Genomic DNA, 13,179 nt, shown 5'->3' with positions numbered 1-13,179 from the left:
CGTGGTATACTCTTCACTCGAGGGCTTGCTGAGAAAGGCGGGTGCCTGGATAGGTATCAGATGTAGCTGTGGGCTGTATAACGTATTAAGGTAGAGGGAAGCTACTTGCATGAGTGAGTAATCTTCCCTATTCTCGAGAACTTTTGCCAGTAAATCTTTTGTGTGAATGTGTGAGTACGAGATGAACTAACCACCTGAGGGCTTACTGAGTAAGGTAAGTGCCCCGATATGCTTCAATTGTGATCATAGGTTACTTAAGGTATTAGACCAGAAGGGTGCTACTTGTATGGGCAGGTAAACACCCCAATCCTTGGGAATTCTCATTGGTAAAATACATTGCATGTGTTTGAGTAGGAATAGAGAATGATTTCATAATTGTGGTTTCATTTGAAAATTATGAATATATATATGTTGTACACAAACCTCATGATAGCCACACATTGATTTAATGTATTCCATCCTTACTAAAATGTGTCTCACCCGATAGTTGAATTTTATTTTTTTCAAGACCTTCGCGTGATCGAGCTTAGAGAGCTCAGGGTTGTTGTAGCGTTTTTGAGATAGAGGGTATAGACTTTTGGATGTGTATATTTTTTGGGTTTGTTTATGTTTTCTGAGATGTATGATTCTGAATACTGGTTGTTCAAAGATGATTTTGAGATGCATATATATGTAGATACTCTGGTACATTATTATAGAATTATTATCATTTCCCCTACATGTTATTGAGATAATAGGGTATCAAATACAAGTAAATAGCTAACGTGGCATCCGAGCTCCACTAGGCTAGTACAAGGCATCACAGAGCATGATTTTATTTACAATAACACTCTGGTCCCCACTTTAGGGTTTGGGGAATTACATGATACACCTGACTCTTCACAAAATAGATGACACTCTGACTATCACACAACAGCCAAACTCCACCTTGCTAGACACCTAGCTCCCTAACCAATCCCATGAGCCACAACACTTCCTTGGTAGGCTCAGCCATTGTCATGTACTCCGACTCAATAGTAGATAAGGCAATGAATGACTTAACCATAAACCTATAATAAATAGTTCCATCCATAAGGATAAATATGTACCCTGTGGTATACCTCCTGTCATCCAAGTCTTCTGCATAGTCAACATCCATGTACCTTACTACTGAAGGATCACTATATTGTCTACTGAAAATGATGTCATATCCGGTTGTACCCCTCAAGTACTTGAGAATTCACTTGACCGCATCCCAATGCTGTTGACCCTGATTCGAAATTGGTATACTACCACTCAGCACAAAAATTTTCCAAGGTGAAGATTGTTGTAGTATGTGGCTCATATTGAGTGGTACACATGTACAGAGAAAGCATGTGAGGAAAAATAAGGAAGCTAGACTACAAAAGCAAACCATCAACTACTTTTAGAGCTAGTCGATGGTTACATTGACGGTATTTGTCTCGGGAAGAAACCATCGACTGCTTTCTAAAGACCATTAACGATTTTAGTCTAAAAAAAAAACCGTCGACTATTTTGTTCAGCGCTGTCTTTGAATTTTGAATTGGGAAGATCAATAGGTCGGGGATTCAAAGATAAATCCTCCGGGGGGTTGATATAGGGGTATTTAGGAAACTTTCTAATCACTCTATACATGTAGGGTTAGCATATAAACAATGTTATAACCCTGGTTTTGACATATAGTGAATTTCAGTTGTTGTTTGCTCCCGTGGATGTAGGCATTCTGCTGAACCACGTTAATTCTTGTGTCATTGTTTTATTATTTTCCTTATTATCTTTGTGAATGTATTTTTGTATTGTTCATTGTTAGTTGCTTCATTGCATGATTCGGTTCCACACGCATTAATTTGCACAACGGCTGGCTACCAACAACCATGATAGTAGTAGGAATTAAAAATTTTAGCTTTTTCATTTTGCTTATATTTTTTTGTGTTTGTATTTTTATTTTTATTTTTCCTATAAGTTTCCTTGGATAGTATTTGGGGGCATGGATTTATAGTCATGTATTTTGTTTTGTATGAATTTGGATTAAACTCATACAATTTTATATTATAGACATTATCCAATTTAAACAAATCTAAATCCAAGGAAGTGCTAGTTTCATTTATTGTCACTCTTCCAATTTATTATGACTATTCAAAACTCATCTACTCAGCTATATTCATGACCACTCTGCAATATTGTTTCATTTAAACATATTGTGCAATTAATTATGTGTATTAATTATAATTTTTTGATAAAAAAAATATGTGTATTAAATAAGACTAAATACAACGGGTGCAAATTACATACAACTAGGACTAAAAATTAGTAATCAAAGTTGTACAATTACTTAAGAAGAATATTAATGTTAAAGAAAACAAACAAAGGCAAGCCCATCTTGCAAAGCTCAATATTTGATTCGTGAGAATCATCCTTTTATCGACCTTCTTCTTTAGTGACCGTTAGCTCTTTGTTCACACTATGCTGTGGCTTACAAGAAGAACAACTAGTATTAGAAAAGCCTCTCCTAACAATAAAAGCTGGTTGTTTTGGAGTTGGTAGAGTGATTGTTTCACCGCCAAGCATGACAATCACATCTGACATGGTGGGGCGGTCACTTGGATCTTCTTGTACGCATATCAATCCAACATTTATGCACTTTAAAACCGAACTTATATCACATGATTGTCTAAGTACCTGATCAACCAAATCCAATGCCCTCTCTTCTATCCATAATCTCCATGCCTAAAGTAAATAATAAATGAGATTGATATGACGCATAACACATTAAAGGGTTGAAGAAAATATATTACTTACATAGCCTAAAAGGCTCAATGCTTGTTGTGACTGATAAAATCCTGTGTTCTTTCTACCACTGATGATCTCAAGTAGTACAACACCAAAACTAAAGACATCTGACTTGATTGAGAAAATCCCATCCAATGCATACTCTGGGGACATGTAACCGCTACAACATAACAAATGTTTGAAATATTTAATTCACTTGGAATGCAACTATCTTCTATGCATAATGATCAAGGCATTGAAATTGATGTTGTAAGACGTCCTATATTATACATCTTGATAATCAATATAGATTAATGCTTACTAGGTTCCAACTACTCTGTTTGTGTTTGCCTCTGTTTGCTTGCCCCCAAAGATCCTTGCAAGGCCAAAGTCTGAAATTTTTGGGTTCATCTCTTCATCTAGTAGAATGTTGCTTGTTTTCAAATCCCTGTGTATAATTCTCAACCTAGAATCTTGATGAAGATAAAGAAGCCCTCGAGCAATTCCTAAAATGATTTCAAAGCGTTTCTCCCACTTCAACGTTAAGCACAAGCTTTGGTCTTCAATTTTTCCATTTGAAAATAATTTCAATGAAAATGAAGTTAGTTTCTATAATTTCAATGAGGGCTTACTGAGTAAGGTAAGTGCCCTGATATGCTTCAATTGTGATCATAGGTTACTTAAGGTATCAGACCAGAGGGGTGCTACTTGTATGGGCGGGTAATCACCCCAATCCTTGGGAACTTCCATTGGTAAAATACATTGCATGTGTTTGAGTAGGAACAGAGAATGATTTCATAATTGTGGTTTCATTTGAAATTGATGAATATATATGTTGTACACAAACCTCATGATAGCCACACGTTGATTTAATGTATTCCATCCTTACTGAGATGTGTCTCACCCGATAGTTGAATTTTATCTTTTTCAGAACCTCTGCGTGATCAAGCTTAGAGAGCTTAGGGTTGTTGTAGCGTTTTGGAGACAACTGAGGGTATAGACTTTTGGATGTGTATATTTTTTGGGTTTGTTTATGTTTTCTGAGATGTATGATTCTGAATAGTGGTTATTCAAAGATGATTTTGAGATGTATATATATGTAGATACTCTGGTACATTATTATGGAATTATTATCATTTCCCCTGCGTGTTATTGAGATAATAGGGTATCAAATACAAATAAATAGTTAATGTGGCATCCGAGCCCCACTAGACTAGTACGGGGCATCATAGAGTATGATTTTATTTACAATAACACTTTGATCCCCACTTTAGGGTTCGGGGAATTACATGATACACCTGACTCTTCACCAAGTAGATGACACTCTGAATATCACACTGCAGCCAAACTCCACCTTGCTGGACACCTAGCTCCCTAACCAATCCCGTGAGCCACAACACTTCCTTGGTAGCCTTAACCACTGTCATGTACTCCGACTCAATAGTAGATAAGGCAATGAACGACTTAACCATAAACCAATAATAAATAGTTCCATCCATAAGGATAAATATGTACCCTGTGGTAGACCTCCTGTCATCCAAGTCTCCTGTATAGTCAGCATCCATGTACCCTACTACTAAAGGATCACTTTGTTGTCTACTGAAAATGATGTCATATCCGGTTGTACCCTTCAAGTACCTGAGAATTCACTTGACCGCATCCCAATGCTGTGGACCCTAATTTGAAATTGGTATACAACCATTCAGCACAAAAATTTTCCAAGGTGAAGATTGTTGTAGTATGTGGCTCATATTGAGTAGTACACATGTACAGAGAAAGCATGCTGAGGAAAAATAAGGAAGCTAGACTACAAAAGCAAACCGTCAACTATTTTAGAGCTAGTCAATGGTTACATTGACGGTATTTGTCTCGGGAAGAAACCATCAACTGCTTTCTAAAGACCATCAACGATTTTAGTCTCAAGAAAAAAACGTCGACTATTTTGTTCAGCACTGTCTTTGAATTTTGAATTGGGAAGATCAGTAGGTTGGGGATTCAAAGATAAATCCTCCCGAGGGTTGATATAGGGGTATTTAGGAAACTTTCTAATCACTCTATACATGTAGGGTTAGCATATAAACAATGTTATAACTCTGGTTTTGACATATAGCGAATTTCAATTGCCGTTTGTTCCCGTGAATGTAGGCGTTCTTCCGAACCATGTTAATTCTTGTGTCATTGTTTTATTATTTTCCTTATTATCTTTGTGAATGTATTTTTGTATTGTTCATTGTTAGTTGCTGCATTGCATGATCCGGTTCCACACGCATTAATTTGCACAACGGCTGGCTACCAACAACGATGATAATATTAGGAATTAAAAATTTTAGCTTTTTCACTTTGCTTATATTTTTTTGTATTTGTATTTTTTTTGTCTTATAGGTTTCCTTGGATAGTATTTGGGAGCATGGATTTATAGTCATGTATTTTGTTTTGTATGAATTTGGATTAAACTCATACAATTTTATATTATAGACATTATCCAATTTAAACAAATCTAAATCCAAGGAAGTGCTAGTTTCATTTATTGTCACTCTTCCAATTTATTATGACTATTCAAAACTCATCCACTCAACTATATTCATGGCCACTCTGTAATATTGTTTCATTTAAACATATTGTGCAATTAATTATGTGTATTAATTATAATTTTCTGATAAAAAAAATATGTGTATTAAATAAGACTAAATACAACAGGTGCAAATTACATACAACTAGGACTAAAAATTAGTAATCAAAGTTGTACAATTACTTAAGAAGAATATTAATGTTAAAGTAAACAAACAAAGGCAAGCCCATCTTGCAAAGCTCAATATTTGATTCGTGAGAATCATCCTTTTATCGACCTTCTTCTTTAGTGACCGTTAGCTCTTTGTTCACGCTATGCTGTGGTTTACTAGAAGAACAACTAGCATTAGAAAAACCTCTCCTAACAATAAAAGCTGGTTGTTTTGGAGTTGGCAGAGTGATTGTTTCACCGCCAAGCATGACAATCACATCTGACATGGTGGGGCGGTCACTTGGATCTTCTTGTACGCATATCAATCCAACATTTATGCACTTTAAAACCGAACTTATATCACATGATTGTCTAAGTACTTGATCAACCAAATCCAATGCCCTCTCTTCTATCCATAATCTCCATGCCTAAAGTAAATAATAAATGAGATTGATATGATGCATAACACATTAAAGGGCTGAAGAAAATATATTACTTACATAGCCTAAAAGGCTCAATGCTTGTTGTGACTGATAAAATCCTGTGTTCTTTCTACCACTGATGATCTCAAGTAGTACAACACCAAAACTAAAGACATCTGACTTGATTGAGAAAATCCCATCCAATGCATACTCTGGGGACATGTAACCGCTACAGCATAACAAATGTTTGAAATATTTAATTCACTTGGAATGCAACCATTTTCTATGCATAATGATCAAGGCATTGAAATTGATGTTGTAAGACCTCCTATATTATACATCTTGATAATCAATATCGATTAATGCTTACTAGGTTCCAACTACTCTGTTGGTGTTTGCCTCTGTTTGCTTGCCCCCAAAGATCCTTGCAAGGCCAAAGTCTGAAATTTTTGGGTTCATCTCTTCATCTAGTAGAATGTTGCTTGTTTTTAGATCCCTGTGTATAATTCTCAACCTAGAATCCTGATGAAGATAAAGAAGCCCTCGAGCAATTCCTAAAATGATTTCAAAGCGTTTCTCCCACTTCAACGTTAAGCACAAGCTTTGGTCTTCAATTTTTCCATTTGAAAATAATTTCAATGAAAATGAAGTTAGTTTCTATAAATTCAAATTATATGTATGCTACGCCAGAGACCAAAAATAAATATAAAAAAAAAAGGAACATAGATATGGAGCCTAACCAAATATGAAGGTGTCCAAGCTTTTGTTTGGCATATGCTCGTAGAGCAAAATCTTTTCACCACCTTTGATGCAATAGCCCAAAAGTCTAACAAGATTACGATGTTGCAGTTTCGCAATCAACACAACCTCATTCATAAATTCCCTTAAGCCTTGTCCTGAAGCACTAGAAAGCCTTTTCACAGCAATTTCATGTCCTCCAGGAAACTTACCCTGAGAGTGTTGGGTAACATCCGTTGTAAACTAGTGGGCAGTTCAAAAATAAAAAAGAACTTTTTCAATTACGAAGAATCAATTACCTTGTAAACAGGACCAAACCCCCCTTGTCCAAGTTTATTTGCATCTGAAAAGTTATCTTTTGCATCCAATATGCTCTTAAAATGAAAAAATGGGACATCTATGTCATTTTTGTCATCTTTCTTTAAATGACCAGAGTCCATCAAGCCTTTGATTGTTTCACTATCAAACAAGCGTAGTGTGGGATTTCCAAGAGCCCCTGCTCTTACTTCTGAATTCATGAACGCACTACATCTCAATAATAGTACTCGATCTCTTCATTAGTTTTTTTTAATCAACATTACAATAAAATAAAAAGGAAAGAGAAGGGTAGCATATGTGATAGGAATTAACCTTGCCTTGTGTTCGTCCTTGATCTTCTCCATAAATAAGGCTTATGAACTATTGTGCATGATAGAGCAACCAAAGCCACTAAAATTGTAGAAGTCATTACAATTATCAAAGGAAATGAGAACTTTTTCTTTCGAGATTTTATTATTCCTGAGACTGTGCCACATTTTGAAACAAAAGAACAACGTATTTAGATATGGAACGAATAAATGGTCATTAAATAATGACAAATAAATTGAAATGATGAAATCCTATAAAATGAAGAATCTAACAATTGGTCTTGATGGTTTCAGCTTAATTGTGTTGGGAGCATGAGATTTCAAGACTTAAATTTAAATAAAATTTAAAATAATTATATATTATATTTTATCCAAATTTGTACAAATTCAAATCTTAATTAAGTTCAATCTTCAAGCATTTAAATATTGGTGTATAGTTTTCAACAAGCAATCTTATAAGAATTGGGGGTGCCTTTAACTTAGGGTCATTTGGTATCATTGTCAAAATTTGAGAAATATATATACCTAATAACCCGGAGACTCCAGCTACCACCGTACCACTTTGGACACTATATATGGTGCGGCACTAAACCCAGGGTGAAGGTTGTTCGCACATTGATGCACCCTTGATAATTTATTGGGATAAACTCTCACGGGAGAATCAAGCATATGACCTTGGGATAACCAATGTCAGAAGTCGCCCTTACTACTTAGTCAATCTAGGTGGACATTTGGTTAGTATTTCTGAAAGTAAAACTGATTAAGAACTTGGTTGAACAAATGCTCAGCATTATCCTCAAATCAAATAAAATTTTTAAAAAAAACTTGTCATCACTACGTACATAATGTGTTATCAAATAGATGTGCATTGATATGTGTGCATTGTTGCATGCTTCTTTGTTTGTTTTTTTCGCTGGATAACAATTTCGCATGCTTACCTCGGGAACAATTTAGAATTGAGCCATTCCAGGGAATTTTCGCATTGCAGATACACCTTTTGGTGCTACCTTGCCTCGTAAAATTGCAAGTTGAATTCGGCCAATCCTTGCAGTCTGCAGATGAAGCACAGCTTGGCTCTAGTACCGGTGGCTTCCATCCAATCTCTACTAATGCATTATCTCCTTTGTTAAATGGCAAATCTGTGCAGTTAGTTTTGGCTAAGCCACTGTTATTTCTCACAAAAAACGGCGAGGACTGGTTGAGCTGCAAAACGTTACCTATGGCACAATTAATGCCCGTCACTCTTACCAGGATAGCAAAACTTTTTGCCTCTGGGTTGATGCCAATGACCTGATGTGTGCCTGTCGATGCCTGGAAGCTAACCTGGCCTGTGGAATCATCGCAGCTGAAACTGCGATACGCCGAGTCACCGCAGCTCTGTGCAGTGCTCAAGGGATAGGGAATCATGTTTGTGCCACAAGGGTTGCAATTCCTTCTTATAGATTCTGCAATAGTAGAATGTGGGTCAGAGAGGCTCAAAACTCATTGTTAATATTTTTCCTTTCTTATTTCTTACTATTTTATTTCCTTTTTTTTATATATATATATATAATGGAAGGTGTGAGCATAATTTGATCAACTAGCTCCGGGACATTTACGAAAATGACCAATATTATGTCTATTCACTTAATGAAACTACTCACTTAAATACATGTCTGGGCCTACAAAAAATTCGAAAAGTTCAAGTTAGTGGCTCAATCAAGATTTTGTCCTCACCATCGAACTATCTTGTGAAGATCAAGTGATGCGTATGTGTTTGAGAACATGAATTTAAACCTTAAATTTAAATTTTGCACATACAAATTTGAGAAAAATGCATTGTAAATTGTATGAAGTTCTTTCCAAATCTATACGAAGACCTAAAAATTCAAAACTTGAAAATTATGCTCTCAAAGTATGAATTTTGAATCTTAATTTTAAATTTATATAAATTTAGATAAAATACAAAGCAAATTTGTCTTACATTTTATCTAAGTCTAAGCAACTTTAAATTCATCAATCTAAACTCAAATCCCTCAAACATGAGATAACTGTTCCTCTAGTTATAGTTCACTCCAATTAATGATAAACAAACTTGCTGCAGGCCTCTCCTATTTTAAAAAAGTCAAAGCAGATTAAAGAACTTATATGTAAATGATGTTAAAAAAAGTCATTTGTAATTTTATTTAGAAAAAAGAAAAAGAAAAAAGAGAAAGTAACCAAAAAAAAAAAAAAAAAGAAAAAGAAAAAAAGGGGGAGGAAGTTGTTGAAAGTGTGGAAGTGTGTGGAGAGTGCTGTGCGTGAAGAATGGTGTAGAAGACTGCGGCCCACTCAAAATAATGTATCTTCTCCCGTACCCCATAATTTTATATACATCCTACGTATACAACTTCCTTTTTTTTCCTGTTGTGGCCTTTCTACCAACAAAAGATCGAAGTGGAATATATTAATTCTACCATATTTTGGAGAAGGAATAAAAGAGAGATGCACCTGTATCAGAAACTGCTATCTTGACGGAGAGGTTGAGGCCGCCAGGGATGTTCTCCTGAAGATTATTGAGATCACCGAACCAAGTCGAGCATGCGTTGTTGCCGCCTCGCTGATTGACTGTCTTCTTATCATACGAATAAGCAACGCATTGGCAATTTTTAAGGCACTGTTCTCTACATTCCTTCTCACTGAAAACCCGAGGATTATCGTCTGGATGTCCAACGTCCATCATCTTCAAGTTCAAGAATGTGTAATTCATCCCACCCTTTCCGCCGCATAACTCCGACTTTCTTCTGCACCCATCTGAATATTCTCTCGAATACCAATCCTGTGGCTGTGCTGGCTGGAACCCAGGCAAACACTTACACATCATCAATCCATAGTTAACGCTGCAGCTGCGGAACCTTCCGCACGGATATAGCGTGCTGCATCGGTCTCTTGGCTCTGACCAAATCATATACCATTTCCCACTAGAATACCGCGTTAAATACTGTATTTCCCCGGAGGATCTTATCACCAGTGTCGCATTATTGTTGTATAAGGGCTTCAAGTGTGTGAAATTGTATTGAGTGTTGGAGAGCACTCTGGTTTGGGTAGAGTTGTTTAGAAGCTTACCTACTGCATTCAGCATGTAATCCTTAGATGCAATAATTGTGACACCACTCTTCCAATAACGAGTCCTATTTTTGAGGATGATGTACTGGGTGGACTCGAAACCAGGCTCGTCCACTTGATATAGCTTGAAACAAAAGCTTCCAGTCCCCGGGTCGTCCACACTCTTCCATGAAACCAATGTCATATTTTGATCTATTCTCATGCCGGGAAGAAACGTGTCTGTTGGGTGCTCAAAACTCTGCCACAGAGTTTTATTGGTCATCAAGTCACCCTTATCGTCTTCTTCAATCAAAACCAAGTTCCCAGAATCCATGAGTTTCGCCTTTCTGCGTGAGGATGAAGAAGGTCCAGGCGATGTAGAAATAGGATGGGAAGTATTCCCCTCTCTATCCTGTAATTTGAGGTTCCCATCTTCAGTATCTATGGCAAGAACTCCAGAGGAATGATAGAAAGGGTTATCTCTGTTGGCAACCCATACTACAAATGGGGGTGTCGACCCGTAATACCATATGCCCACATACCGGCTGTGACTGGAGTTCCCTGGAGGGGTGAAAAATCCCAGTTCAAAATTTTTACAGGCTGAAACAAGTGGCGTTTCCCCGTCGCGCATTGGATCATCTCGTGTTATGGAATCTCTAGCAGAGCAGTATAAAAGAGATGAACGGATGAAGAACATGCACAAGGTGAAGACAGTAAGCAGCGTGAAATGATTGGCATGCAACGGCATCATCATGATGGGAAAGAATTTCCTTCCTTCGCTCAGCGGCGGTGGTTTCTCAAATTTTTTCAAAATTAAAAAAACAAAACAAGCTTTGGTTTGGATGCACCGTCCATGACTTTCTGGTTAAAGCTGGTATGAGAATTTGGATGAATGTATTGGTTAGAAGAGAGGGAAAATAAATAAATAAATAAAACCCAGAAGCCGGAAGTAAATTTAGTGGAACCTTCAACTTCTTTATAAAAAAATTAAAAATGAAAAGACCGATCAACCAGGTCGTCGGATGTTTTCGGATCACATATTCTTTTTCAAGTTGGCAGGTGAAAACAAAATAACAGGTAAAAAAATATAGTAAAAGCAGAAAGCAAGATTGATGAAAAGAATATGTGATCTGGAAAACATGCAGCTCCGACGACCTGGTTGACCTGTATTATCATTTTTAATTTTTTACGAGAAGTTGAAGGTCTCATGAAATTTTTTTCCGGGGTTTATTTATTTATTTTTTGTGTTGAATTGTAAAGTCATTTTTAATATTCAAAGTCCAACATAGGGGTTGTACTATTCATATGGTCGTTGTACTATTTATATGATAGCTGCACTATTCATTTGACGGCTTTGAAAAGAAGGCTTACAAAACTTCTATAAATAGGGAAGTGGTGGTGAAGGAATATATTCATCCCAAGCATCTCTAACTCTACCTTTAGAGAGAGAAATCAATTACTCTCCTGTAAAGTGTCTCTATTGTAGCCCGTGTATTTAGTTTTTCATAATTTGAGAGAAGTTGTATCATTATTTTTCATAGTCGATTCCTTCTACTCTTACCTGTGGTTTTTCTCTTGATTTGTTTGAAAGTTTTGCATATAAATCTTAGTGTCAATTCCTATTTTCTCATTTCTTACTTTAGTTATGTGATACTGTTCCTACTTATTCAATTTTCTAACAGTGGTATCAGAGCCTGGGTTACAGCATTTGGGCTGGGGTTACTATTCACGATTACTATTCACACGTGTCACTGGATACTTTTACAGTATTGTGAATGTATACGAGACTTGTTCAAGTATACTATTCCATTCATTTACGATACTGTTCATGTATACGGTATTGATCATGGTGAAAATGTTGGAACCGGTTTAGTGGAGGAGCAGATCTTATCTACTACAATGGTAGTAAAGTACGAAATTGAGAAACTCAATGGGGGTAATTTCTCCCTTTGGAAATTGAAGACGAAGGCGGTCCTGAGAAAGGACAATTGCTTAGCGGCAATTGGAGACAGACTAACAAGGATAATTAATAAAAAATGGAACGAGATGGATGACAATGTTGTTACTAATCTTCATCTAACATTAGCAGATTCGGTGTTATCAAGTATTGCAGAGAAGAAGTCAGCCAAAGAAATTTGGGATGCGCTGACAAAGCTCTATGAGGTAAAGTCACTTTACAATAAGATCTTCTTAAAAAGGTGACTCTACACTCTTCGACTGAGTGAGTCCACATCAGTTATGAACCACATCAACAATCTTAATACGTTGTTCTCCCAACTGACAACGTCTGGCCATAAGATTGAGCCAACTGAACAAGCGGAACTTCTACTCCAAAGTCTACCAGATTCGTATGATCAACTTATCATCAATATTACAAATAATATTCAGTCAGATAATCTAATCTTTGATGATGTTGCGACGGCTGTTCTGGAAGAGGAATCCAGGCGCAAAAACAAGGAAGACGGATCGTCTAGTTCTTAACAAGTTGAGGCACTACCAATGACGAGAGGAAGATCAAAAGAACGTAGCTCTAGTGGGAGTCACAATCATAGTAGATCAAAGTGAAGGAGTAAGAAGAATTTTAAATGCTACAATTGTGGCAAAATGGGGCACATCTTGAAGGATTGTTGTCATAAGAAGAAGAATGCAGGGAAAACTCCTGAAGAGAACACTTCTCAAGGATGCACTATGAGTACTTTCAGTGATGGCAAAATCCTATACAGCGAAGCGGAAACTATCTCTAATGGTGGTAAGAAACTTACTAATGTATGGATCATGGATTCTAGGGCAACTTGACACATGACCTCTCACCGAGACTGGTTCCACTCTTATGAACCTATTT

General features: G+C 36.6%; 2 protein-coding genes across 3 annotated transcripts; both read right to left on the bottom strand.

Annotated features, from left to right (window-relative positions):
• Positions 1-611: 611 nt before the first annotated feature.
• LOC131148173 (G-type lectin S-receptor-like serine/threonine-protein kinase At4g03230) lies at positions 612-4,334 on the bottom strand (the record flags this gene model as incomplete). The annotated part of the gene is made up of 5 exons (XM_058097904.1): positions 4,073-4,334; positions 3,092-3,329; positions 2,800-2,950; positions 2,518-2,727; positions 612-665 (listed from the first exon to the last, which is right to left on the bottom strand). Coding segments are annotated over exons 1-5 (915 nt in total), but the record flags the coding sequence as incomplete, so codon positions are not given.
• A 1,055-nt stretch (positions 4,335-5,389) lies between these two features.
• On the bottom strand, positions 5,390-11,716 carry LOC131148674 (G-type lectin S-receptor-like serine/threonine-protein kinase At4g03230). 2 transcript variants are annotated; one of them, XM_058098545.1, is made up of 9 exons: positions 9,744-11,716; positions 8,492-8,719; positions 8,213-8,413; positions 7,279-7,431; positions 6,948-7,156; positions 6,651-6,861; positions 6,281-6,518; positions 5,989-6,139; positions 5,390-5,916 (listed from the first exon to the last, which is right to left on the bottom strand). In XM_058098545.1, exons 1-9 carry the CDS (start codon positions 11,089-11,091, stop codon positions 5,608-5,610), a joined length of 3,048 nt encoding a protein of 1,015 aa, XP_057954528.1. In that variant the 5' UTR covers positions 11,092-11,716; the 3' UTR covers positions 5,390-5,607. The 2 variants fall into 2 exon arrangements, with proteins under 2 accessions (XP_057954528.1, XP_057954527.1); XM_058098544.1 differs by having other exon boundaries at positions 8,213-8,719.
• Between the last annotated feature and the right edge of the window lie 1,463 nt (positions 11,717-13,179).

Source organism: Malania oleifera, chromosome 2, assembly GCF_029873635.1.
Source record: "Malania oleifera isolate guangnan ecotype guangnan chromosome 2, ASM2987363v1, whole genome shotgun sequence".
NCBI lineage: Eukaryota > Viridiplantae > Streptophyta > Magnoliopsida > Santalales > Ximeniaceae > Malania > Malania oleifera.
Note: the sequence above shows the minus strand (reverse complement) of the source record. Positions and strands in the feature narration are given on the sequence as shown.

Coding starts and splice junctions, on each gene's coding strand:
- LOC131148674 (XM_058098544.1), bottom strand. CDS start 11,091: ATGATGATGCCGTTGCATGCCAATCATTTCACGCTGCTTACTGTCTTC. Junction 6,519..6,650: donor CTTGGACACCTTCATATTTG/GTTAGGCTCCAT, acceptor GAAAAATTGAAG/ACCAAAGCTTGTGCTTAACG. Junction 6,140..6,280: donor AACAGAGTAGTTGGAACCTA/GTAAGCATTAAT, acceptor GTTATGCTGTAG/CGGTTACATGTCCCCAGAGT.